The sequence below is a fragment of the Zingiber officinale genome, chromosome 8A (assembly GCF_018446385.1).
Source record: "Zingiber officinale cultivar Zhangliang chromosome 8A, Zo_v1.1, whole genome shotgun sequence".
NCBI classification, from domain to species: domain Eukaryota; kingdom Viridiplantae; phylum Streptophyta; class Magnoliopsida; order Zingiberales; family Zingiberaceae; genus Zingiber; species Zingiber officinale.
In genome coordinates, this window is record NC_056000.1 from 52,282,868 (window position 1) to 52,304,240 (window position 21,373).

General features: G+C 39.8%; 3 protein-coding genes and 1 pseudogene across 3 annotated transcripts; all 4 read left to right on the forward strand.

Moving 5' to 3' along the window:
• The first annotated feature begins 208 nt into the window (after positions 1-208).
• Positions 209-12,247, forward strand: LOC122010798. The gene is made up of 4 exons (XM_042567273.1): positions 209-559; positions 11,132-11,331; positions 11,785-11,926; positions 11,987-12,247. The coding sequence occupies exons 1-4, from the start codon at positions 209-211 to the stop codon at positions 12,101-12,103; spliced, it is 810 nt and encodes a 269-aa protein (XP_042423207.1). The 3' UTR covers positions 12,104-12,247.
• Positions 12,248-14,458: 2,211 nt separating this feature from the next.
• On the forward strand, positions 14,459-16,210 carry LOC122011998. Its single transcript, XM_042568443.1, has 2 exons — positions 14,459-14,811; positions 14,890-16,210. The coding sequence occupies exons 1-2, from the start codon at positions 14,504-14,506 to the stop codon at positions 16,163-16,165; spliced, it is 1,584 nt and encodes a 527-aa protein (XP_042424377.1). The 5' UTR covers positions 14,459-14,503; the 3' UTR covers positions 16,166-16,210.
• Positions 16,211-17,203: 993 nt separating this feature from the next.
• LOC122010799 (glutathione S-transferase T3-like) lies at positions 17,204-17,725 on the forward strand. Its single transcript, XM_042567274.1, has one exon. It carries the CDS (start codon positions 17,204-17,206, stop codon positions 17,723-17,725), a length of 522 nt encoding a protein of 173 aa, XP_042423208.1.
• A 1,154-nt stretch (positions 17,726-18,879) lies between these two features.
• LOC122010800 lies at positions 18,880-19,914 on the forward strand (annotated as a pseudogene).
• Positions 19,915-21,373: the final 1,459 nt, after the last annotated feature.

Genomic DNA, 21,373 nt, shown 5'->3' on the forward strand with positions numbered 1-21,373 from the left:
ACATTATAAAATGTACGACTAAAAAATTATAACAATACATATTTTTAATTAAAAAATAATAAATATTAAAATTATATGTAATGAGAAAAGAAAAAAAATATTAATATAATATAATTTTAGACTTTATGAAAACTAATTATTAAAGAATTATTATTCTTAATTAAATAATAAATAGTAAGATTATTTAAATTCGACAAATTTTTAATGGATGGAAGGGGTCATTAGTAAAATATCAGGATTTTGGGGCGCCTGTATAAAAATTGCGTCCCCCACTCAAATTGCTACGCAGTCCACTCCCACCGCCTCACACCGAAGTGGAGACGGGGAGAGAGTGCCGAGTGCGGTGTGCCCACTCCTCGTACTCGCCACCAGCACCACCGCCGTACTCATCCCAGCGTCGCAATCTTCACCCGCCACTGTTTTTGTTCTTTGTCTCTGTCGGAGAGGGACGAGCTGGTTGGCGATGGAGAAGAAGGCGTTGATCATATGTGCGTCCGCGGGCTTTCTAGGCCTCCTCTCCGCAGCACTCGCCTTTGCTGCAGAAGCCACAAGGATTAAGGTTTTCCATCCCAAAACGCTATTTTTTTCGTCCTTCCTTCCCAATTCGCTTTATTCATCGATTTACGGTGCATTGAATTTGTCGCTTTGAGCGATTTCTCACGTCCGTCGGGCCTTCTGCTTTCGGTGCTTTCAAATTGACGAACGATCTAGGGCAATATTTCTTGCGTTAGTTTTCCTATTTGAAGGCGCGTCTTTGTTTATATAACCACTCTATTTTCTTGGAGCTGACTCGTGCAATAAATATATTTTCTAATTCTATCGAATTAGGGTTCAAAGCTTGGAACTTGTCAACAAAAGCCCTATTCTAGCGTTTTTGTGCTACTGTTCCTGCTATAGATTTATTATTTCCCTCCATTTTTTTCTTGTTTCATGCTATTTTCGAGAACTTGATTTGGAGGTCGAGTAGATTTACTAATATATTTTTGACCTCCGCAAACTATATTAGGCAAAAATTAAAAGGGAACCTTTAAGTATTTATCAACCTTGGACTATTCATCCAAGGGGCACCTCACCATCTTTAATATACCCATTATGCCTCTCTTTACCATGATTTGTTGAAAACAGAACCATTTTAATTCAGACTATTACTGATTTAAAGAAAAATTGTTCTAATCTATTTCTTTAATTATAAGAGAATATTTGCATTTAATTGAGCAGGGTTTCTTAAATTAATTAAAATGAATATTTGCATTCAAACTGTTCACTTTTGTTAATTTGAAAACAAAAACTCCTTAACCTCACTTGTGAACAATTAACAATTTGGGAAGTGAACATTCATATACATTTTCATTTGAATTGGAATGTTGTTTGCCTTAAACTCACAAAATGAATGATACGACGAGTAAGATGAGACCCCTGAAGTTGGGTTTGACGTCAAGAAAGTTGGCTGATGTGGTAGTCAAAGTCAAGAAGGGGTCAACTCTCGGGTTGTATCGGTGCCGTGTTGAAATAAGTCAAATGTCAGTGCCGAGTGTTTTGGCCGATCGAACTAAAGGGTCGATCGGTCAAGCTAGACACATCGTTCGGCTGGACCAGACTCTATATTCAAGTATAGCGGTCGAGTGCAAGATGAGCCCCCTACATAAAGTCCGACCGGACATATTGTTCGAGTAGAAGCCGAATCCCTAATATAAACTCGGTTGGCTCAAAGGTCGGTCGAACCTTAGGGGCTTAGCTCCCCACTTCTCCAAATGCAAGACTCTCAACTTACAGTCCGACCCTGACATCGGTCGAACTTATGGGGCCCAACTCCCCAATTTTCATGAGCATGACTTCCATTATATAGTCGGTTGACCCCTGCACTGGTCGGACATCCAGGGCACAGTTTCACACATGAGCATGGCTCCTAAACTACAATCGGTCGGCCCAGAGCCGATCAGACTCTCTCTAGAAGATAGGATGTAAGGGAATATGCCATTATTCTGATATATACATACAACGGAACTTTCTTCCAACCATGGGGAAGTTACTATGCATCCTTCACTACCTGACATATTCTGACACCATACATTCTTTGCCGCCTCATTAATTGCGAAGCTTATGAGGGGCGGTATAAAAAGCGTGATCCTCTCCGTTGGCTAGGTACGCGCAAGAATGCATACGCATCCGTATACTCGTGCATTTACACTGTTGTTCTACTGCTCATTGTTTTCTCCATTTTGTTCGACTATTGTTCTGACTTGAGCGTCGGAGTGCCTGTGGCTCTAATGGGACACGATCTGTGGGAACTTCGCTTGAAACTAAAATGCAGAGATGGAAGAAGCTGGAAGACTCACTACCGTTACCTTGTCACAAGAAGACTTGAGTTGCTAATAGCTGCCCGAGTGCAGAAGTTAGTGCAGCAACAATAGGCAGTAGCCGAATGTCCTTTACAGAACAACTCTGTTGCGTCAATGATGGGCCCTCACACCGAACGAGGGACCCGAGTGGAAGGCCTAATGAGGTTCCATCCAATTCCTCCTTCGGCAAGCTTCGTGCAAGTGCCTGCATAGCCGAGTAGCTTGCCGACTGTACCGCCCTCCTCAGTTGCGTATTATAGGGCACTATTCTCCACCTCATTTGACAATATGGGACGAGCGGAAAAGCCCCAAATATCATCTTCTGGAGACGCGGCCACTCGGGGCCTTTGAAAGAAGAAAGCGCCGATGGCCAATATTTTCCTCGAGCGGAGAAGTGTGTCATTCTTTCAAGAAATTTTAGAAGACAGACTGCCAAGTCACTTCTGCGCTTTGACGATCGGAGAATATGGAGGAGCGATCGAACCAAAAGATCATCTACTTAAATTTGAAAACACCCTCCTTCATCAATACATGGATGACGTTAAGTGTTGAGTGTTCTTTACCGCTCTTTCTAGCTTGGCACAAAGATGGTTCAGCCGGCTTCGGGCCGAGTCCATTTGCTGCTTCAAAGATTTTCGCAAAGCCTTCCTACACCACTTTGCTGGTAGCAGGAGGTATCAAAAGATAGCTTGAGTCTGTTCATGCTCAAGCAAGGAGCCAAAGAATCCCTGTGAGCATACATTAGGCAATTCAACCAAGTGACGTTAGATGTTCCATTCGCCACTTCCTAAATATTAATAAGCGTCTTCTCCGAAGGTCTTTTAGAAGGGGATTTTTTTCTAGCCCTCGTCAGAAAGCCCCCAAAGGACTTCAACGACCTGCTGGGGAAATCAGTCAAATACATTAGTGTAGAGGAAGACCAGGTCGCCTGGAAGGAGGTGACTGTCTCTGATGGGTCAAGTCGGTTAGAAACTACTACCACCTCTGGAACATCCCAGAAACTCCCACCCGAATTTTTTGCAAAAAAGGGTTGTGCGGGAAGCTGATCAGTCACTGTCTGAAAGGTACAGACATTTCTGTGACTACCATCAATCTCCTCATCATGCTATCCGTGAATGTCATCAGTATGTGAACAACCGAATTAAGAGAAGCAAATAAAGGATCAACTTCTCCCTCCGCTCGAGGATCTCCTTCAAGAAGTAGGAAGAGTCGGGCAAACACTCAAAGCAAATAACCGATCGACAAATTCGAGGATCAAAACATTCGAGCGACATCTTCACGTGAAGTTCGACCGGCATCCCCAAACAAATGCCGATCAACAGTAATCAAAATGGACAACATCCAACTGGCAAGTCAAATCCGATCAACAGCTCCGAAACAACTCCAGTTGCAGGAATGCTCCGATCGACAATTCAACCATACCAAACGACTCATCTGTCCCTATTTAACAACTTGAGATTATCCGCTCAAGCCAACCTGACACGTAAGTCTAAAATTTGAATTTTATATTTTAAAATTCAAAATATATCTCTATCTTTAACACAACAAAAAGTCCAGGGTATTCAGGTTATATACATCGTGCCTCCTCAGTTCTCCAAGACATTCGAATTATACTCCGTACCTCCAAAACTCCAAGGCATTCGGGTCATATATCGTGCCTCCCGAACTCCAAGGTATTCGAGTCATACACCGTGCCTCCAAAACTCCTAGGCATTTAGGTCATATACCGTGCCTCCTAACTCCAAGGCATTCAGGTCATATACCATGCCTCCAGCTCTCTAAGGCATTCGGGTCATACATCGTGCCTCTAACTCTCTAAGACATTTAGGTCACACACCGTGTCTCCAGAATTCCAAGGCATTTGGGTTATACACTGTACCTCCAAAACTCCAAGGCATTCGGGTCATACACAGTTTGGGTCATACACCGTGCCTCTAGCTCTCCATGGCATTCGGGTCATACACCGTGCCTCTAACTCTCTAAGGCATTCTGACTACACACCATGCCTCTAGAACTCCAAGGCATTCGGGTCATACACCATGCCTCCCGAACTCCAAGGCATTCGGGTCATATACTGTGCCTCTAGAACTCCAAGGCATTTGGGTCATAGCCTACAACACTAAATCCCAGACTCTTGTGTCGTTGGACCAAGTTATAAGCGAGCCTGCCTCACGCTTATGTCCTAGACTCTCGTGCCGTTCGATTGAGTTATAAGCGAGCATGTTCTTGCGCCTAAGTTCCATACTCTTGTGTCGCTCAGCCGATTTATAAGTGAGCATGCTCTCGCGCCTAAGTTCCATACTCTTGTGTCGCTCAGACGATTTATAAGCGAGCATGCTCTCGCGCCTATGTTCCAGACTCTCATGTCGCTTGGTCGAGTTATAAGCGAGCATGTTCTCGCGCGCAAGTTCCAGACTCTCGTGTTGTTCGACCGAGTTATAAGCGAGCATGCTCTCATGCCTATGTTCCAGATTCTCGTGTCGCTCGACCGAGTTATAAGCGATTATGCTCTCGCGCCCAAGTTCCAGACTCTCGTGCCGCTTGGCTAAGTTATAAACGAGCATCGTCTTGCGCCCAAGTTCCAGACTCTCATGCTGCTCGGTCGAGTTATAAGCGAGCCTGCTCTCGCGCCCAAGTTCCAGACTCTTGTGCCACTCAATTGAGTTATAAGCGAGCATGCTCTCGTGCCTATCTCCCAGACTCTCGAGCCGTCTGGCCGAATTGTAAGTGAGCATGCTCTAGCGCCTACATCCCAAACTCTTGTGTCATCCGGCCAAGTTATAAGCGAGCATGCCCTCGCACCTATGTTCCAGACTCTCGTGTCGTCCGACCGAGTTATAAGTGAGCATGCTTTCGCACCCAAGTTCCAGACTCTCGTGCCGCTTGGTCAAGTTATAAGGGAGCATGCCCTCACGCCTATGTCCCAGACTTTTGTGTTATCCAGTCGAGTTATAAGCGAGCATGCTCTTGCGTCCAAGTTCCAGATTCTCATGCCGCTCGACCGAGTTATAAGTGAGCATGCTCTCGTGCTTATGTTCGTGCCGCTCGACTGAGTTATAAGCGAGCATGCTCTCACGCCGAAGTTCCAGACTCTTGTGCCACTCGGTCGAGTTATAAGCGAGCATGCCCTCGTGCCTATGTCCCAAACTCTGGTGTCACTCGGTCGAGTTATAAGCGAGCATGCTCTCGCGCCCAAGTCCCGACCGAGTTATAGGCGAGCCTGCCCTCGCGCCTGTGTTCCAAACTTTTGTGCCGACCGGTCAAGTTACAAGCGGGCTTGCTCTCGTGCCTATCCTCAACTCTTACCACAACTGCAAACTATTCAAATGGGCAATGCTCCCATCATAAAACTCGAACGATAAAAATAGGACCGAGCGTTTGAGCCAATAACATAAAGAACACAAGTGTCTAGTCAATCGAGCTTGCGACCTCCTTTGACTAGACTTGAAGGAGAGGCTAGTGATACAACAAGTAAGGTGAGACCCCCAAAGTTGGGTTTGACGTTAAGAAAGTTACATGATGTGGCAGTTAAAGTTAAGAAGGCTTGGGTTGTATCGGTGTCGTGCCGAAATAACTGTCATCGCCGAGTGTTCTGCCTGTCGGCTAGACACATCGTTCGGCTGGACCGGCCTCTATATTCAAGTATAGCGGCCGAGTGCAAGATGCACCCTCGACATAAAGTTTGACCAGACATATTGTCTGAGCATATGTCGAATCCCCAACATAAACTCGGTCGGCTCAAGGGCTGGTCGGACCTTACTGGCTCAGCTTCCCACTTCTCCAAATGCAAGACTCTCAACTTGCATCCGTCTGGTGCCAGTTGGACTTAAGGGTTAGCTCTCGACTTCTCATGAGCATGACTCTCATCATATTGCCAGTGGGCTTAGCGCCGGTCGGACTTTCAGAGCACAATTCCCCACACGAGCATGCCTCCTAAACTACAGTTGGTCGGCCCAGAGTCGGTCGGACTCTCTCAAGGAGACAACATTGTCAGAGAATCATGACAAGCTGCCAAAGAATATGTCATTATTTTGACATATACATACAACAGAACATTTTTCCAACCATGGGGAAGTTACTGTGCATCCTTCATTACTAGACATATTCTGACACTAGACATTCTCTGTCGCTATATTGATTGCGGAGATTATGAGGGACGGTTTAAAAAGCGTGGTCCTCTCCGTTGGCTAGGTACGCGCAAGAATGCATACGCATTTGTATACTCGTACATTTACATTGTTGTTCTACTGCTCATCATTTTCTCCATTTCGCTCGACTATTGTTCAGATTTGAACGTCGAGGTGCTTACGCCAGGGACCCTTCCCTAATTCTTGCTCAAACGTTCCCATTGCTCCGTATGTGGTGTGCGCAGGTTCGCAGCTCTTAGCTCCAGGATCGCTTAGCGTCATCTTCTTCCAGCTCAGAGTCTTCTCTCAGTCAACATACAAGCCATCTCGACACCCCCCTAGCCAGCGCGCCGTCTCTCCCGCTTTCAGACATGATCAATGAACATTTTCAATAAAACTGCTCATTTTTTCAAAGACACCATAAAGAGACGTATAATAGACATTTGGTAATACCCAAAATAGGGACACCCTTTGTATCAGTTTGAAAAATAAAAAACACCCTTTAGATTTTTGCCCATATTTGCTTGTTACTTAAGGATCTCTATTTGCTCCAAATAGAGAAGGAAAGAAAAACAGGTAAGGGAGAGAAGGATTTAATGCCCGAACAGAGAGAGATTGGCACAGGGTGAGACCTCTAAATGCCCCTCTGGATTATTATTAATTTACTTTATTTTAAAAATTATTATTTTATAGACATCTAGAATGATGTCTATAAAATTAGCATATTCCTAAGAGAATCAAAGAATTGATGCCCTCCTCTTGTAGGCATAATGATCTATCATCAAGAACTAACAAAATCCACTCTTGTTCTAATAATGGCGATGATATTGATGCAACCCTAGTAGGATTTTGTGGTATAGTGGTATTTCTCTCTTTGAGGATCATGAAAAAGCAAGAGATCTTTCACTTTGCAGATAGCATAATATTCACATCAAAACTCTAAAATATAAGTACTATTGGTCATATCTTTTTGGATAATTATAGTCTTAGGCACGTGACATTTACCTTTAGTCTGTGTCTAATACATATTATTGAAATGGAGTGATTGAAATGTGAATGAAAGGGATTAGAGAGAATGATAAATGAAATGCTAAATTCTATTCCTATGTTTGGTTGGACTATAGAACGAAATGAAAAAAATAATATTAACAACTTGGAACTATGTTTGTTGTTCTCTCTCAGTGTTGCATTCTTCTCTCCCTTCTCCCTCCTCACTACACAACTTGCACATTACCAACATCGCTATCTATGTCATCGCCTTTGAAACCACTGAAGAGGAAGGGCACATTGCCATCTTTGTCACTACTTCCATATCTATATCTCGATATCACCATCTTTGTCACTATTTCCGCATTGTCGTTGCCACTATCTTCGTTGCCCACATCATTGACATTGCCATCTTCTACGACAACTTCGATGCCACTAACTTCTCCAACTACAGTGGAGATGACTACCCTAGTAGTTATGCCCGTTGGTATGCCTAGGAGATTCATCTCTTAGCTCGACCTACTTCCATTGCTAAGGGTATCACATAAGAGGAAGGCCATCATTTTCCCCGTTGTGGTAGCAACGATGTTGAGAGAGAGAGCAATGATGAAGTGAAGCTGTTTTGTGGCGTTCAATGGTGATCATGGAGGAAGTATGTAGGAAGGGGGTGGGCGATTTCCCATGGTGGCGATGGGGAAGTACACTGGGAGGAGTGAGTTGGGTTGGAATGACTGAATCTAAGTTGCAGGGTCTAGAATGTTAATTCCGGTTATTGGGGAATTATTGATTTCATTATGGCTTAAGAAATATGAACCAAACAACAAAATTAGTTGGATCTGAAATGAACAATTCCATTCCATCGGTGACTCCTAGTGTACCAAATGCAACATTAATGATTCATGAGAAGATCTCTGAGTTCCACTATCACAAGCACTATTCCCCACTTAACTCTTTGAACCTACTATGTCTGTCTACAAAGCACATGTCATTGGTTGTTTGCTATCTTGTTGCATTTAACATCAATGTGTTTGTAAAGATGGTGATCTAGAACATCTTAGAATAAGCTTGAACCAATCAAGCAATTAACCAAAGCCATCCATTGTATGCAAATATTACTATTTTTACCTACAAAGCATCAAAAAACTAAAAATGCTACTCAAGACTCTTATTTATCATTTCAATTTTCCTTTCAATCTTTGGTTGTAATGCTGAAGAGAATTTGAGTTTCATAAACCATCCTAAAGTTCTCATAAAGTGGTTAACAAGCCTCAAATCTTTGTCAAAGACAATGGCCGAGGATAAAGCCATGCAAGCCAATCACCTGTCTAACAAAGTCACTATGTGTTATGCATCTGTCATATTAGAACTACAAGACTACATTTTCTGCATTCTGGCATGCTAATATAAATAAGAAAATTCTAATGATTCAGTAGCTGTTTTGCAATTGTTTTAAAATTTTGTTTTACCATTAATAGCTGGACAATCAATAACATTGAAAATTTTCAAAATAGAGAAATTATTTAAAAAGGCGCATGAGGACTTCAGGGTATCTCAAGGATCAAAATGTCCCTAATCATTATCAAGTTGCATCAAGAATAATTCAAAGAGGCCATTGTATCTAGTTTGAGTAGTTTAGGTAGGGTTAGTTATGAAAATGCTTTAATCTTTATCACTCTTCAAAGCCTTATTCTTGACATCTAAATGCCTACTATATACTTCCTTTTCATAGGATAAACCTGTAGAACTGATACCCATAGCCTAAGAAGTTCAAAATTTGAATATGATATATCTTGTATCAAGTTTTAGGGCATCATGATGACTGAACTAAATCCATGATCACATGATCCATAGAAACTAGTAGTTACATAATCCCTGCTCTTTGATTTGTTCTGTTCCATTCTCATCTACAACAACTAGAATTCAATCCCATGCGTATGTTAATGTTGAGACTAGGAACCATTGCCTCTCTAATCCTTTTGATGATGCAATGAATTTATCTTTCCATTCTTACGTTTTCAAGAGAGCCTTTTATGCTTATCTGAGTTATCTTCATCTTCAAGAAGTTCCTTGTCATCTTCATCTTCAAGAAATTCCTTTCAATTCCAAGCCTTTGAGAGCCTATCATTGAATTCTAGGAGCAACCCATCAGAATGAGCAATTTAGACACTGTGTTTTTTTTATTCACTTTGCATAATTGTATTTTGTTAAAAAAAAAAATTCCCTGCATGCATTCGTTTGTATGCCATGACCAGGCTCTTTTCTAAGAAAGGTTAGAGAAGAGTAAGAGGTGAACTACAACTACCTACTAAGGTAGGAGGGATCCTAATGAAATAGAGTGAGTCGAAGGTAAAAGACTAAAGAAAAACACTTATTGTGCGTCAGTTTATATTTTTGAGTATTCAGTGACAAATTTGTTGGGTAAGAAGAAGACTGTTTATGTAAATAAATTAATATTTTGCAAGAGAGACAATTGTGTGAATGAGAATCTATCATTTGATTGCTTGTTGTATGATCTTGGGGAAACACCTCATTCAACTAGATTGTGATAAAAAAAATATTGTGAGAGAATTTTAGTGTTACAAACTAACAAGTTGGGAAATTAGAAAATTAATAAAATTTGCATGAAATCCAAGGTAAGCTGTTCTGTATAGGAGTATGGAGGATTGACTAAATTTAGGAGCCTCTCAATGTCCTCATTTCCATTGCAATTTGTTATATTTTGAATTGAATATTCTATTGTTCATATGAATTTGGATTTGCATGTTGTGCTTGTTGCATGGTTTAATTGTGTTTAAGGTTAAGCTATACATTACTCATATTTACACTGTAACTTATAATTTGCCATTCAGTATATAAATATTATTACTGTATTATTTGCATAGAGATGTTCCATGGAGGTATATTTGTAAGTTGTCTTTCAATCATCTTGGGGATTGCAAATTGCATTTGTATTCTAACATTTCGTTATGTTCTTATTATTGAGATATGACTTGTATTTGCTTCTAATAGATCCTAGACAGCTAGACCTATACTTTTTCAACTGACACAAATTGCTTCATGCTAATCAACCTTCAAAATTTGGATTCTCGCAATAACCTGAGATGAAATTCATTTATAGAGAAGTTGTTTTGACCTGCAAACTCCTCTATCCCCTTTAGCACGTCGTTCTTTTGCTTTCCAAAATCTCCACAATACTAGTTTCAGTTGTTGGCACTAATATTGAGTGCTTAGGATACCCACAAAATGGTCGAGATGCTGACACTGCTCACAATACAATGTGCGAAGGCCTCCATGATGACTATTATCCCAAAATCAGCCAACCCATTTAATATTACAATGATTTTAGTGCCTTTTGCATTCATTCTTCCAAGACAGTTACTCAATGTATTTGACATCCAGTCAACCGGATTGTTCAATTGCCCAAATCTTAGATCCAAATGGAACATAAACATGACATGAGTATTCACATGACATAAGAGAGCAACACAAAACAAGGAAGAAGAACATGAGACAAACAACGATATCTACCATGCATGAACCATCAGGAGTCTTAGTTGTTGTCAATGGAAAACATACTTTCTAAAGGGCAAGCTTGCAGTTGGAAAGTAAAGCTACATTAAATGTAGGATGATCACTTGTCAATTATAATATTTCTTTTCTTTATACTTTGCCTTGCAGGTTTCTGATGTGCAAACAATACTAGGTACGTGTGTGTACCCAAGAAGGAGCCCAGCAGTAGCTCTAGGATTACTATCAGCAGTGGCTCTTGTGATTGCTCAGGTCATCATAAATTCTGTAGCTTGTCATATGTGCTGCAATCATCCTAATCCATCAGACACCAACTGGAGAAAAGGGTTGATCTCCTTTATTGCTTCTTGGTAACTTGTTTACATTTGACTTGCTTCTCCAGTAGACAACAATTATCCACATTATTCTGCACTAACATCAACTTGGGATGATTTCATAGAAAACATAAAGCTGCTTCTTTGGGTTAAACCTTTGTTAGGGCAAAAAATATACACTATTTGCAGAATACTAGAATTGAAAGAAATCTTACTATGGTCATGCTTGTATTAATAAATGAAATAGTTTTACAAAAAAAAATAATTAAGGGAAATAACAATATGTAATTGTTGGTTCAAACTTGGGTTAATTTCATCCATCTTTCACTAGTTCTGCTTTAATTTTAGTAACTTCTCTTGAAAGTAAGTACTTCCTGTTCTCTTTGTGGTGAATTATATATATATATATATATATATATATTCTTCTTATGTTTGGTGTTTTTCTTAAACTCATCTTATATCTGGAATATATTGATTAAATTCGTGCAGGGGTAGCTTGGTAGCAGCGCTTGTTTTTCTATTGAGTGGTGCTGCCCTGAACGACCGGTGGGGACAAGAAAAGATGTATTTTGGTGAATTGTGCTACATTGTGAAGTTTGGAGTATTTTCCGGAGGCGCTCTCTTGTCTCTTGTAAGTGTTTCCCTCGCGATTGTTTATTACATCTCATCCCTATCAATTAAGAACGTGCAGAGTTCGGATCAACAACAAAGTCAAGTCATTCCATTTGGTGATGATCCTCATACTCCTCCAGCATTTCTGCACGAGGGTACTCTTAAGTTACAACCTGTAGAGATGAAGCATGTTTGATCCTTGTCAACTCTCTATTTTCATTTTCTTTTGCTTGTCACCTCACCTGCCCATATGCATAGAATCACTCACTACTTCAGAGTGCTGTTTGAAATTTTTGCAAATATACAATGTTATTGCTTGAGACTTTTAGCTTTTTTTCAATGAGTATATAGTTGAATGTTTTTTTGTCTATGATTTGTATTGTTACATTAGCAACTCCATAGATGGAAGAGGTGCTGCTCCTGTTACTCTTGTTGATCATGCATTTTGCAGCATTTGGCTGTTCCATGTTTCCTATCAAATATTAAATGTCCATTAGTGTTGAGAGCACTGCTCTATTGCTATTTAGGAAGTTTATTTATCTCAATCTTTTACAATGAACTCTATGACACATAGCTAACACTTAAAAAAGAGATTTGGAAGATTTATGTATTGCTAGTATTATAGCTGTGAGTAGAGTTCAAGTCTTATGGAAGGGATAAGACAGTCTAGAAAATTTTAAATGGTTGGGACTCATGGTTATACATCCTATGTATGTTTAATTGTAAATTTAGTCTCATTGGAGGATGAGCAATTCTCACTTGTTTAGTAAATTATGTTTACAATTGTTACATTAAAATACTATCTTTATGTAGTTATAAAGGATAACTCAGTATATGAAGCTTTCGTCAATGCAGAGTTATGGAGAAGAGTTCAATGTTCATTGCACGTAGTTTTACTTACATTGCAAAAAGTTATTTTCATAATTCGAACTTGGGATCATCAGGTTACATGAAAATAACGTTGTGCCAAAACTTTCCTATTATCCTTATGTAGTTGTTTACATATATTAATGGTGCATTTCGTTCGTAAGCATAACTATTCTATTCTCACAATTCACACAAAATAAATGTTTCTTGATGGAAGTTTAGTTTTCTTAACTATTTATTGCTTCATTTGAAGGGGTAGCTTTTCCTATTCTATTCCATTATCTAAAAAAACTACTTTGGTCAATGCTACAAAAATATTTTTAAAAAGTGGGATTGATCAAGTAAGCCGAGTTGGTCAAATAGGCCAAAATTGAATTGGGCGAGTTGAACAAATTGAGAGAATGAGTTCTTGATGGTAAAACACCTTTGATGATCTCGCACTTATCGAGTGCGAGGTCCCATTGTATTTGGGTGCTATAACTTGAGGAGAAATAGATTGGACTTTTCTTAATTGACATTAAATATTAATTCTTCGAACTGATGATCAATTTGATTTTATAATTTATTTTATTAGTCATTAGAATAAATCAGAAGACGCATGATTTAGACAATCCGCTTCACAAACTCCCATGATCTCAACAATTCTATTGTGGAATAGCTTACAAACCATCTTCTATTATGTTATTCATGAGAAAATGGTTACACTAGTATAATTATTACAACAGTTTTAGAATAACATATTTTTATAAAAATCAAAATGACATTTCAAATTAAAAGAAACTAACTTTTCTTAAGAAAAAAAAACTAAAAAGATGTCTGAAATATTTTATTTTCAAAATATCTTTTATTTTAATATTGTTATAGTAACTATCAATAATTACTACAAGTAGAATCTACTGAATAATTGCTACAATGGTAACCGTTATGATTAATTGTTAGAAACTATTATATAGTTAGTGCTATAATATTATTATAGTATTGTAATATCTATTTAGTATATTCTATAACTATTTTAAAATAATTTTAATTAATTTAAAGTTATTTTGATGACTGCAGCAAATATTTATAGTATTAGTAGTTTTTATAATTATTTTAAAGTAATTTTGTTTAATTTAAAATTATTTTGATAAAATTTAAATAATTTCCGATGATATATTCTTTTAAAACGAAAACGTCTTTTTCATGATTTATAAAATTTGAGGTGTTCTATTTTTATTTTTATTTTTGTTATGTTTTGATTTTGTTTTTGTTTTTGTTTTTGTTTTTGTTTTTTTTTTTTAAATGATGCCATTGTTTTTGACGAGCACGAAGCAGGGTGGGCGTGAGTCCAAAAAGAGTCATCGTTACGGCAATTCGATCAGAGCATTTCCCATTCATATCCAGAGTAATTCGTCGGAAGGTTCGAAAAGTGGGATGACATGTAAGCATTGAATAGAATATAAAAAAAAAACATCAGAAACGACAAAATTGAACTGCAGGCTTCGAAATCTTTTGGTCACCAGCTTACGAAATGGCGTACGCTTGGTCCACTAGTATAATCGGAGATGCCTCCGTCGACGCAAACTAAGCTTGTGGCGACCTCGGAAATTCCACACCACAAGACCCGCACCTCAGCGGCTCGGCCTCCTCGCCTTAAATCCACCTTCGACAACCCACCGCTGCAGCCATGGCTGAGACGCCGAGCGCCCACGACGGGCGCGACGAGTCCACGGCCACGCCCCGCAGCAATATGCTGGCAGAGCTCATCGTAGAGGAGGACGAGAGCAAGAGCTCAGAGATGCAGCGGCCGCCGGCGAAGGCCGCGGCGGAGAATGTTCTGGCCGTCGTGCCGGCCGACGCGCCGCACCCGCCGGCGGCGCTGGAGCTCGCAGTCTGGCACCTGTTCAGCTTCAGCTCGTACTTCGTTCAGGCGTTCCTCCTGCCGGTGCTCTTCCCTCTCATGATCACTCAGCGAGCTTGGCCGGCGTCCACGGCCCTGCCTTCCTCGCCGGGCTTCACGGAAAGAGGCGTGCGGTGCTCTCAGACGGAGATGTTCCTGTGAGTTCCTCGCGCATCTATGCAATTTCTTCGATTTAGAGATCGTGATCGACAAAAATGACTCTTGTTTGAGTGCAGATATCAAAGGATCGTCTCCCACTCGATCGTGATCGGCGATTCCGAATTTTCTCCGCTGCAGTGGACCACGATCTCATGGGCCGCCGGCATCGCGGTCGCCGTCCCTGTTTTCACGTTCATAGCGCACCACCTTGACCACGGCGATCACCAGCCGGTGATACTCATTGGCACCATCGTGGGTGGCGCCCTCTGCTGCCTCCTCACCGGCTTCTTCAACACCAACTGGCTCTTCCCAGTCTTCATCGCCGTCATCGCCTTCTCCAGCGTGGTCGGCTCCGCCGCCCACGTTCGCCACCTCGCCCTTATGGTCAGAGGCCTCAGAATCGGCACCACGCGCCGCTCCCCTCACGTCGGTAGCTTCCTTTCCTCGCATGGGACCGCTGTCGGCTCGCTCGGCGCCGCCGTCATCGCCGCCTTCACGTACCATATGCTCCGCCGCACCGATCAGCTCACGAGCTTGTGGGTGGTCTTCATCTTCAGCGGCCTCCAGTGGCTCACCGGCGTCGCCCACGCCGCTCTCTCAATCCGGCCCGGAGCGAGTTTGCTATCCGCTCCGACGTATCTGGAAAAATCCGCTCACGTTCTCGCCGTGTTCAAGTACCCGCACGCCGTCGCCGCCCTCGCGGCCTCATTCTTCTCCTCGTTCGCGTGCATGTGCATCTTCGCCGGAGGCACGCTCTACATCATCGGCGACCTCTGTATCCGGCCCCTGATTTTTCTCTTCCTCTGGCTCATCTACTTCACCTTCCCATTGGTGGCGCTTCCCCTGTTGCATCCGCTGCAGCTCTCCATCCGGGCCGACTCGGTGCGCATGCAACTCCTCGGTTTCTTTATGGCGGCGCTCACGTCGGGGCTCGCCTTCTACTTCAAGGATCAGAACTGGGCGCACGCCAACATAATCGTGGTGGGTCTCCTGCAAAGCGCGGCCAACGGAGTGCTACATGCGTCGGAGAAGGCACTGCTGGTGGACTGCTCGCCATCGGGCAAAGAGGGGGCCTTCGCCATGTGGCTGGCGTGGTTGTGCGCGGCCGGCGAGTGCGTGGGGTTCGCCGTCGGAACCTCCTCGCCCGGGAACATCAAACCCACTTTCGCTGCAGCGTTCTTGGCCGCCTTCGTGGGAGTGTTTCTATTGATCTTTGGCAACGTTAGCAGTGTGCAAGGGATGGCGGAGACCGGGCATGTGAGTGAGGAGGTCGGAAAGGGGGAGAGACCGGCGGGGTTGACTGCTGCAAAATTGGCGCAAGGAGCGGAAGGAAGGGGACTCGTGTCTGTTTGAATTGGTCAGTTGGCGTTTGGTTCGTTAATTACTTCATGACTTGGTAATTACTTCGCAAACAAGTTTGTTCTTCAGTTTAATAAGAATTTATTTAGATTCATTCAATAAAAAAAATTAACAAAGTCAAACTCGTTTAATAAACTTATATATATATAGTTCATTAATATTTATAAATAAAAATTATATATTATTCATGAGTTATGTTTGTTCCTAGTTGAGATAGTCAATGGATAAGTAACCTGTAAGTTATTTTCTATGTTAACTGTCACCAATCATCCGGAGGTCGTCTAGGATACTTGTCGATCCTAGGGTATCCATTAGAGCACCTGTATTGGTATATTTATGGACTGTTATAACGTTCAATGAATGTTAAAATCAGTGTAGCGCAAGAATTAATTGGGTTGAGCCCACACAAAGGCATGAACGTGTTCAATTCATTGAACGCGTTCAATGTCTTTTTTTTTTTTTTTAATACCTATGGCACACCACAAACATTTTAGAGAGAGGAAATAACGTTGAAGAAAATAAAAAAAATCCCTATGGCCCACCACAAACTTATTATCTCTATGGTCCACCATAAACTTATTCTACAATATATATAATCTATTAAAAAAATTTAAAAAATCAATTAGACGTTGGGAAACAACGGCAACGCAATGGATAGTTTTTTATTTTCAACGGCTATTTCAAATTTCAACGGATAATTTTTTTAAAAAATATAAAATTTCATCTATAAATACTCATTACCTTATTTCAATCTTTCAACACCTAAATCACTCTAAAATTCTTCTCTTATTTTCCTCCAAAATGGATGAAAATAATCGAGAATTTTTTAGAAATTTTGTGAATTACCAAAATTTGCCAGAAAAAAATCCTTCTCCTCAAAATTCACAAAATCCATCAAATTACCCATTTTTTCCATATCCACCAAATTATCCACATAATCCATATCCACCAAATCCATACGGTTCATATCCACCAAATTATTCGTATAATCCATATCCACAAAATTATCCATCTATTCCACATGCAACCGGTATGCCTTTTACATCTCCGGCGGAAAATGAGCCGTTTAGTCCGACTTTTGTTCCAGAGACTCAATTGTCTGACCGTGAAACCCCAATTGAGCTCGTAAATTTGGAGAAGGTGGATTCCGACACTGCAGGTAGAAGAAAGCGGTCAACATGGAGTAAGGTTGAAGATGAGGTTTTAGCAAGATCGCTTGTTACTAGTAGTGATGATCCAATAATCGGCAATGATCAAAAGGTGGATGCTTTCTGGGGACGTATTGCAAGCTACTACAATGAGAATCATCCTCCAAGTACACCAAATAGAATTGCTAGTGTCATACGATCGCACTGGCACAATACCATACAAAAAAAGGTATATCGCTTCAACGCAAATTACAATAGTGTTTATAGTGTGTATCGTAGCGGCCACAGTGATGAGGACATATTACGGCTTGCATATGAAAAGTATCGCGAGGAAAATAATGGCATTGCATTTAATCTCGAGCATATATGGAGAATCATAAAAGATCGTCCAAGCTTTACTCCATAGTCCGTTGATCACCTTGTTGGCACGAAGAAGGCAAGGACCTCGGAGTCGGGGGTAAGCAATACCTCATCTAACCAAGATGCGAGTCTACATGTAGACCTAGATGAAGAAGAAACTCGTCCAATGGGTCAGCATGTAGACCTAAATGAAGAAGAAACTCGTCCAATGGGTCAGAAGGCAGCAAAAAGAAAGGGGAAAGGCAAAATGAAATCAGACATTGAAGGTATGACAACAAATTTGGACAATATGTTTGCAAAGTTTACTGAGTATACAAGCATAAAAATGACTGAAGTTGAAATGAAAAAACAACAACTCAAAGTTGAGGAGATGAAAGCAAACTATGCCAAGATGAAAGCAAAAGCTGCCTTAGCCAAAGTTCAATTAAAAGAATATGCAATCCTTTCAAAGGACACTTCGCAAATGACAGAGGAGCAATTAATCATCCATGAACATCTATGCCAAGAGATTAAGGGGAGATGGAATATGTAATTTTCATTTATTGTAATGTTCAATTATTGTATTTTCAATTAAGGTAATTTTCGATTATTGTACTTTTCAATTAATGTAACTTTCAATTATTGTACTGATCACTAAGTCTAATTTTTTATTATTACAATTTTCAATGAACCAAATATTTTAGTCATCCATGAATAAATAAATAAATTGGGTGACCCACCCAAACAAGTATCCGTTGAATATTTTTTAAATTAATTAATTAATGAGAATTATTTTAGTAAGATAGCCGTTGGAATATGTGTACAATTAGATTAATAGAAAATAGCCGTTGGAATATATCCGTTGACAAGAAAAAAATAAATAGACACCTTGTGCTCTACAATTCTTATTCTAAACATAGACTTGCATTAGTTTCCTCCAAAATATCTCAATCTTCAAGTAGAACCAGCTCTGACTCGACAAGTGAAAACGAAGTCCAAGTTGAAGTTGGCGACGAAGGTTATGATCCGGGGAATGAGCTAATGTCATTGATACTTCAACAAAGTCAACAAATAGTTGAAGCATATCAAAGTAATAACGAGATGTGGCGAAGAAGAAGGTTCATCCAAAGAAATCGTGAAGCCGGACAAGTGAGGCTCTTCAATGATTATTTCTCCACAAACCCGGTGTATCCAGATCAAATATTTCGAAGACGATTTCGCATGTGAAGAGATTTATTTTGTCGCATAGTTAATGCACTTGAAAGTCATTCTTCCTATTTTCAGCAAAGGGATGATGCTACGAGAAGAAAAGACTTGTCACCACTACAAAAATGTATAGCTGCGATTCGCCAATTGTCTTATGGAGTTCCAGCCGACCATCTTGATGAGTACCTATGCATGGGTGAATCAACCGCCATCAAGTGTCTGTTCAAGTTCTGTGATTATGTGGTTGAGCTATTTGGTGATCGATACTTGAGAAGACCGAATGCTGATGATGTTCAACGTCTTCTTCAAATGCATAATGAGAGACACGACTTCCTTAGAATGTTGGGCAGCCTGGATTGCATGCATTGGGAATGGAAAAATTGTCCAGTTGCTTGGAAAGGTCAGTTTACAAGAGGTCATGGATCACCATCAATCATGCTTGAAGCGGTCGCGTCTCAAGACTTGTGGATATGACATGCATTCTTTGGTGTCGCAGGTTCACGTAATGATATTAATGTGTTGTACGAATCTCCCATATTCAATAACGTCTTGCAAGGAAATGCTCCGGAGATTAATTTCACGGTCAACGGGACTCAATATACAAAGGGATATTATCTAACAGATGGAATATATCCGGAATGGGCTACTTTCGTGAAGGCTTTTCCTTGTCCAGAAGATCCCAAGAGGAGGTTGTTTAAGGAAAGACAAGAGGCTGCAAGAAAAGATGTTGAACGAGCATTTGGGGTGCTCCAAGCTCGATGGGCAATTGTCAAAGGTCCAGCTCGTTATTGGTACAGAAAAAAGTTAAAACATATTATGTTAACATGCATTATTTTGCACAATATGATTGTTGAAGATGAGGGGGAGCAGGTGACAAATTGGTACAACAATGATGAAGGTGATGAACCCGCACAACATATCCAAGATTCAAATAGAGGATTTCATGATTATCTGCGGACAAATTCCGAACTACGTGACAATCATGTGCATCACCAACTTCGTGCAGATTTAGTTGAACATATTTGGTCACAATACAACAATAATCCTTGAAAGTATTGTATTTTAAGTTTATGCAAGTGTAATTTTTTTTTATGTTGTACTCCTTCATTTCAATTTTATATTAATATTTTAATTTTAAATAAAATTATTAATATTATTATTTATTTTAATTTTAAATAAATATATTTTAATTTTACATAAATAATATATTTTAAAATAATATTATTAATTATTTTAAATAATAATTATTTAAATTGTGTAAATATAATTGAAATTATAATAAAAATAAAGATGAATGGACAACGGATCCCACAAATAATGAAGGTGGTTGTTAAAATGAATGTGAGAGAATGGATGTTTTAATATGATGTATATGTGGCATGTGGGTCCCACACTTTCTGATGAGATGGTGGGTATTACAACACCCACCAATGTGGATGCTCTAATACTATAATGTTATAACATCCATCACCTCATCAAAAAACATTAGGCGCACTTCCACATACTCTTTATAATAACATCTTTCTTTCACCCATATCCCTTTTAACATTAACACTCATTATTTATGGGTCCAACAATCCACTCAACTATCTTAAAATTATATCATATTAAATAAATATATTTGAAATATGTTTTAAAATATTTAAATTATTATTGTTATTTTTAATAATAATATTACTTTTAAAAATATAATTTTATTATTTTTCAAAAATAATATTAATTTTTAAAATATATTTATTAAATAAAATAGATGGTTGTGAGAAAACGAAATTACAATGTTACGAAAATGAAATTATAAAGTTGGAAAACGAAATTACAACTGAGCACCTAAAATTATAACGTTGAGAAAATGAAATTATAACTGAGCGGCTAAATTTACAAAGCTGGGAAAACAACATTTATTTTAAATTACCATGTAATTTTGAAATTGAAATGTAACAATCACTTAAATAAACCATACAATTATGAAATTAAAAATAATATATGAAATACTAATTCATGGATTGTTGTTGTATTGCCCCCAGATATGCTCAACTAAGTCGGCGCGAAGTTGGTGATGAACTTGAGTGTCATGTAGCTCAGAATTTGTTCGAAGATAATCCTGAAATCCTCGGTTTAAGCCATGGATAGGTTGTGCGGGTTCGTCACCTTCATCGTTGTATCAATTTGTCACGTGACCTCCCTCATCCTCAACAATCATATTATGCAAAATAATGCATGCTAACATGATTTGTTTAAACTTTTTCCTATACCAATAACGAGCTAAACCTCTGACAATTGCCCATCGAGATTGGAGCACCCCAAATGCCCGTTCAACATCTTTTCTTGCAGACTCCTGTCTTTCCTTAAACAACTTTCTCTTGGGATCCTCCGGGCAAGGAAAAGTCTTAACAAAAGTAGCACACTCGGGATATATTCCATCTGTTAGATAATAGTCGTCCGTATATGCAGTGTCGTTCACCGTGAAATTAATCTCCGACATATTTCCTTGCAAGACGTTGTTGAATAT

What these genes read in the sequence shown, in the direction of transcription:
- LOC122010798 (XM_042567273.1), top strand. Translation starts at nt 209, where the DNA reads ATGGAAGGGGTCATTAGTAAAATATCAGGATTTTGGGGCGCCTGTATA. An exon ending in CAGAAGCCACAAGGATTAAG is followed by an intron (nt 560 to 11,131) that starts GTTTTCCATCCC and finishes TTTGCCTTGCAG; the next exon opens with GTTTCTGATGTGCAAACAAT. An exon ending in GAGGCGCTCTCTTGTCTCTT is followed by an intron (nt 11,927 to 11,986) that starts GTAAGTGTTTCC and finishes AAGAACGTGCAG; the next exon opens with AGTTCGGATCAACAACAAAG.
- LOC122011998 (XM_042568443.1), top strand. Translation starts at nt 14,504, where the DNA reads ATGCTGGCAGAGCTCATCGTAGAGGAGGACGAGAGCAAGAGCTCAGAG. An exon ending in TCTCAGACGGAGATGTTCCT is followed by an intron (nt 14,812 to 14,889) that starts GTGAGTTCCTCG and finishes GTTTGAGTGCAG; the next exon opens with ATATCAAAGGATCGTCTCCC.
- LOC122010799 (XM_042567274.1), top strand. Translation starts at nt 17,204, where the DNA reads ATGCCTTTTACATCTCCGGCGGAAAATGAGCCGTTTAGTCCGACTTTT.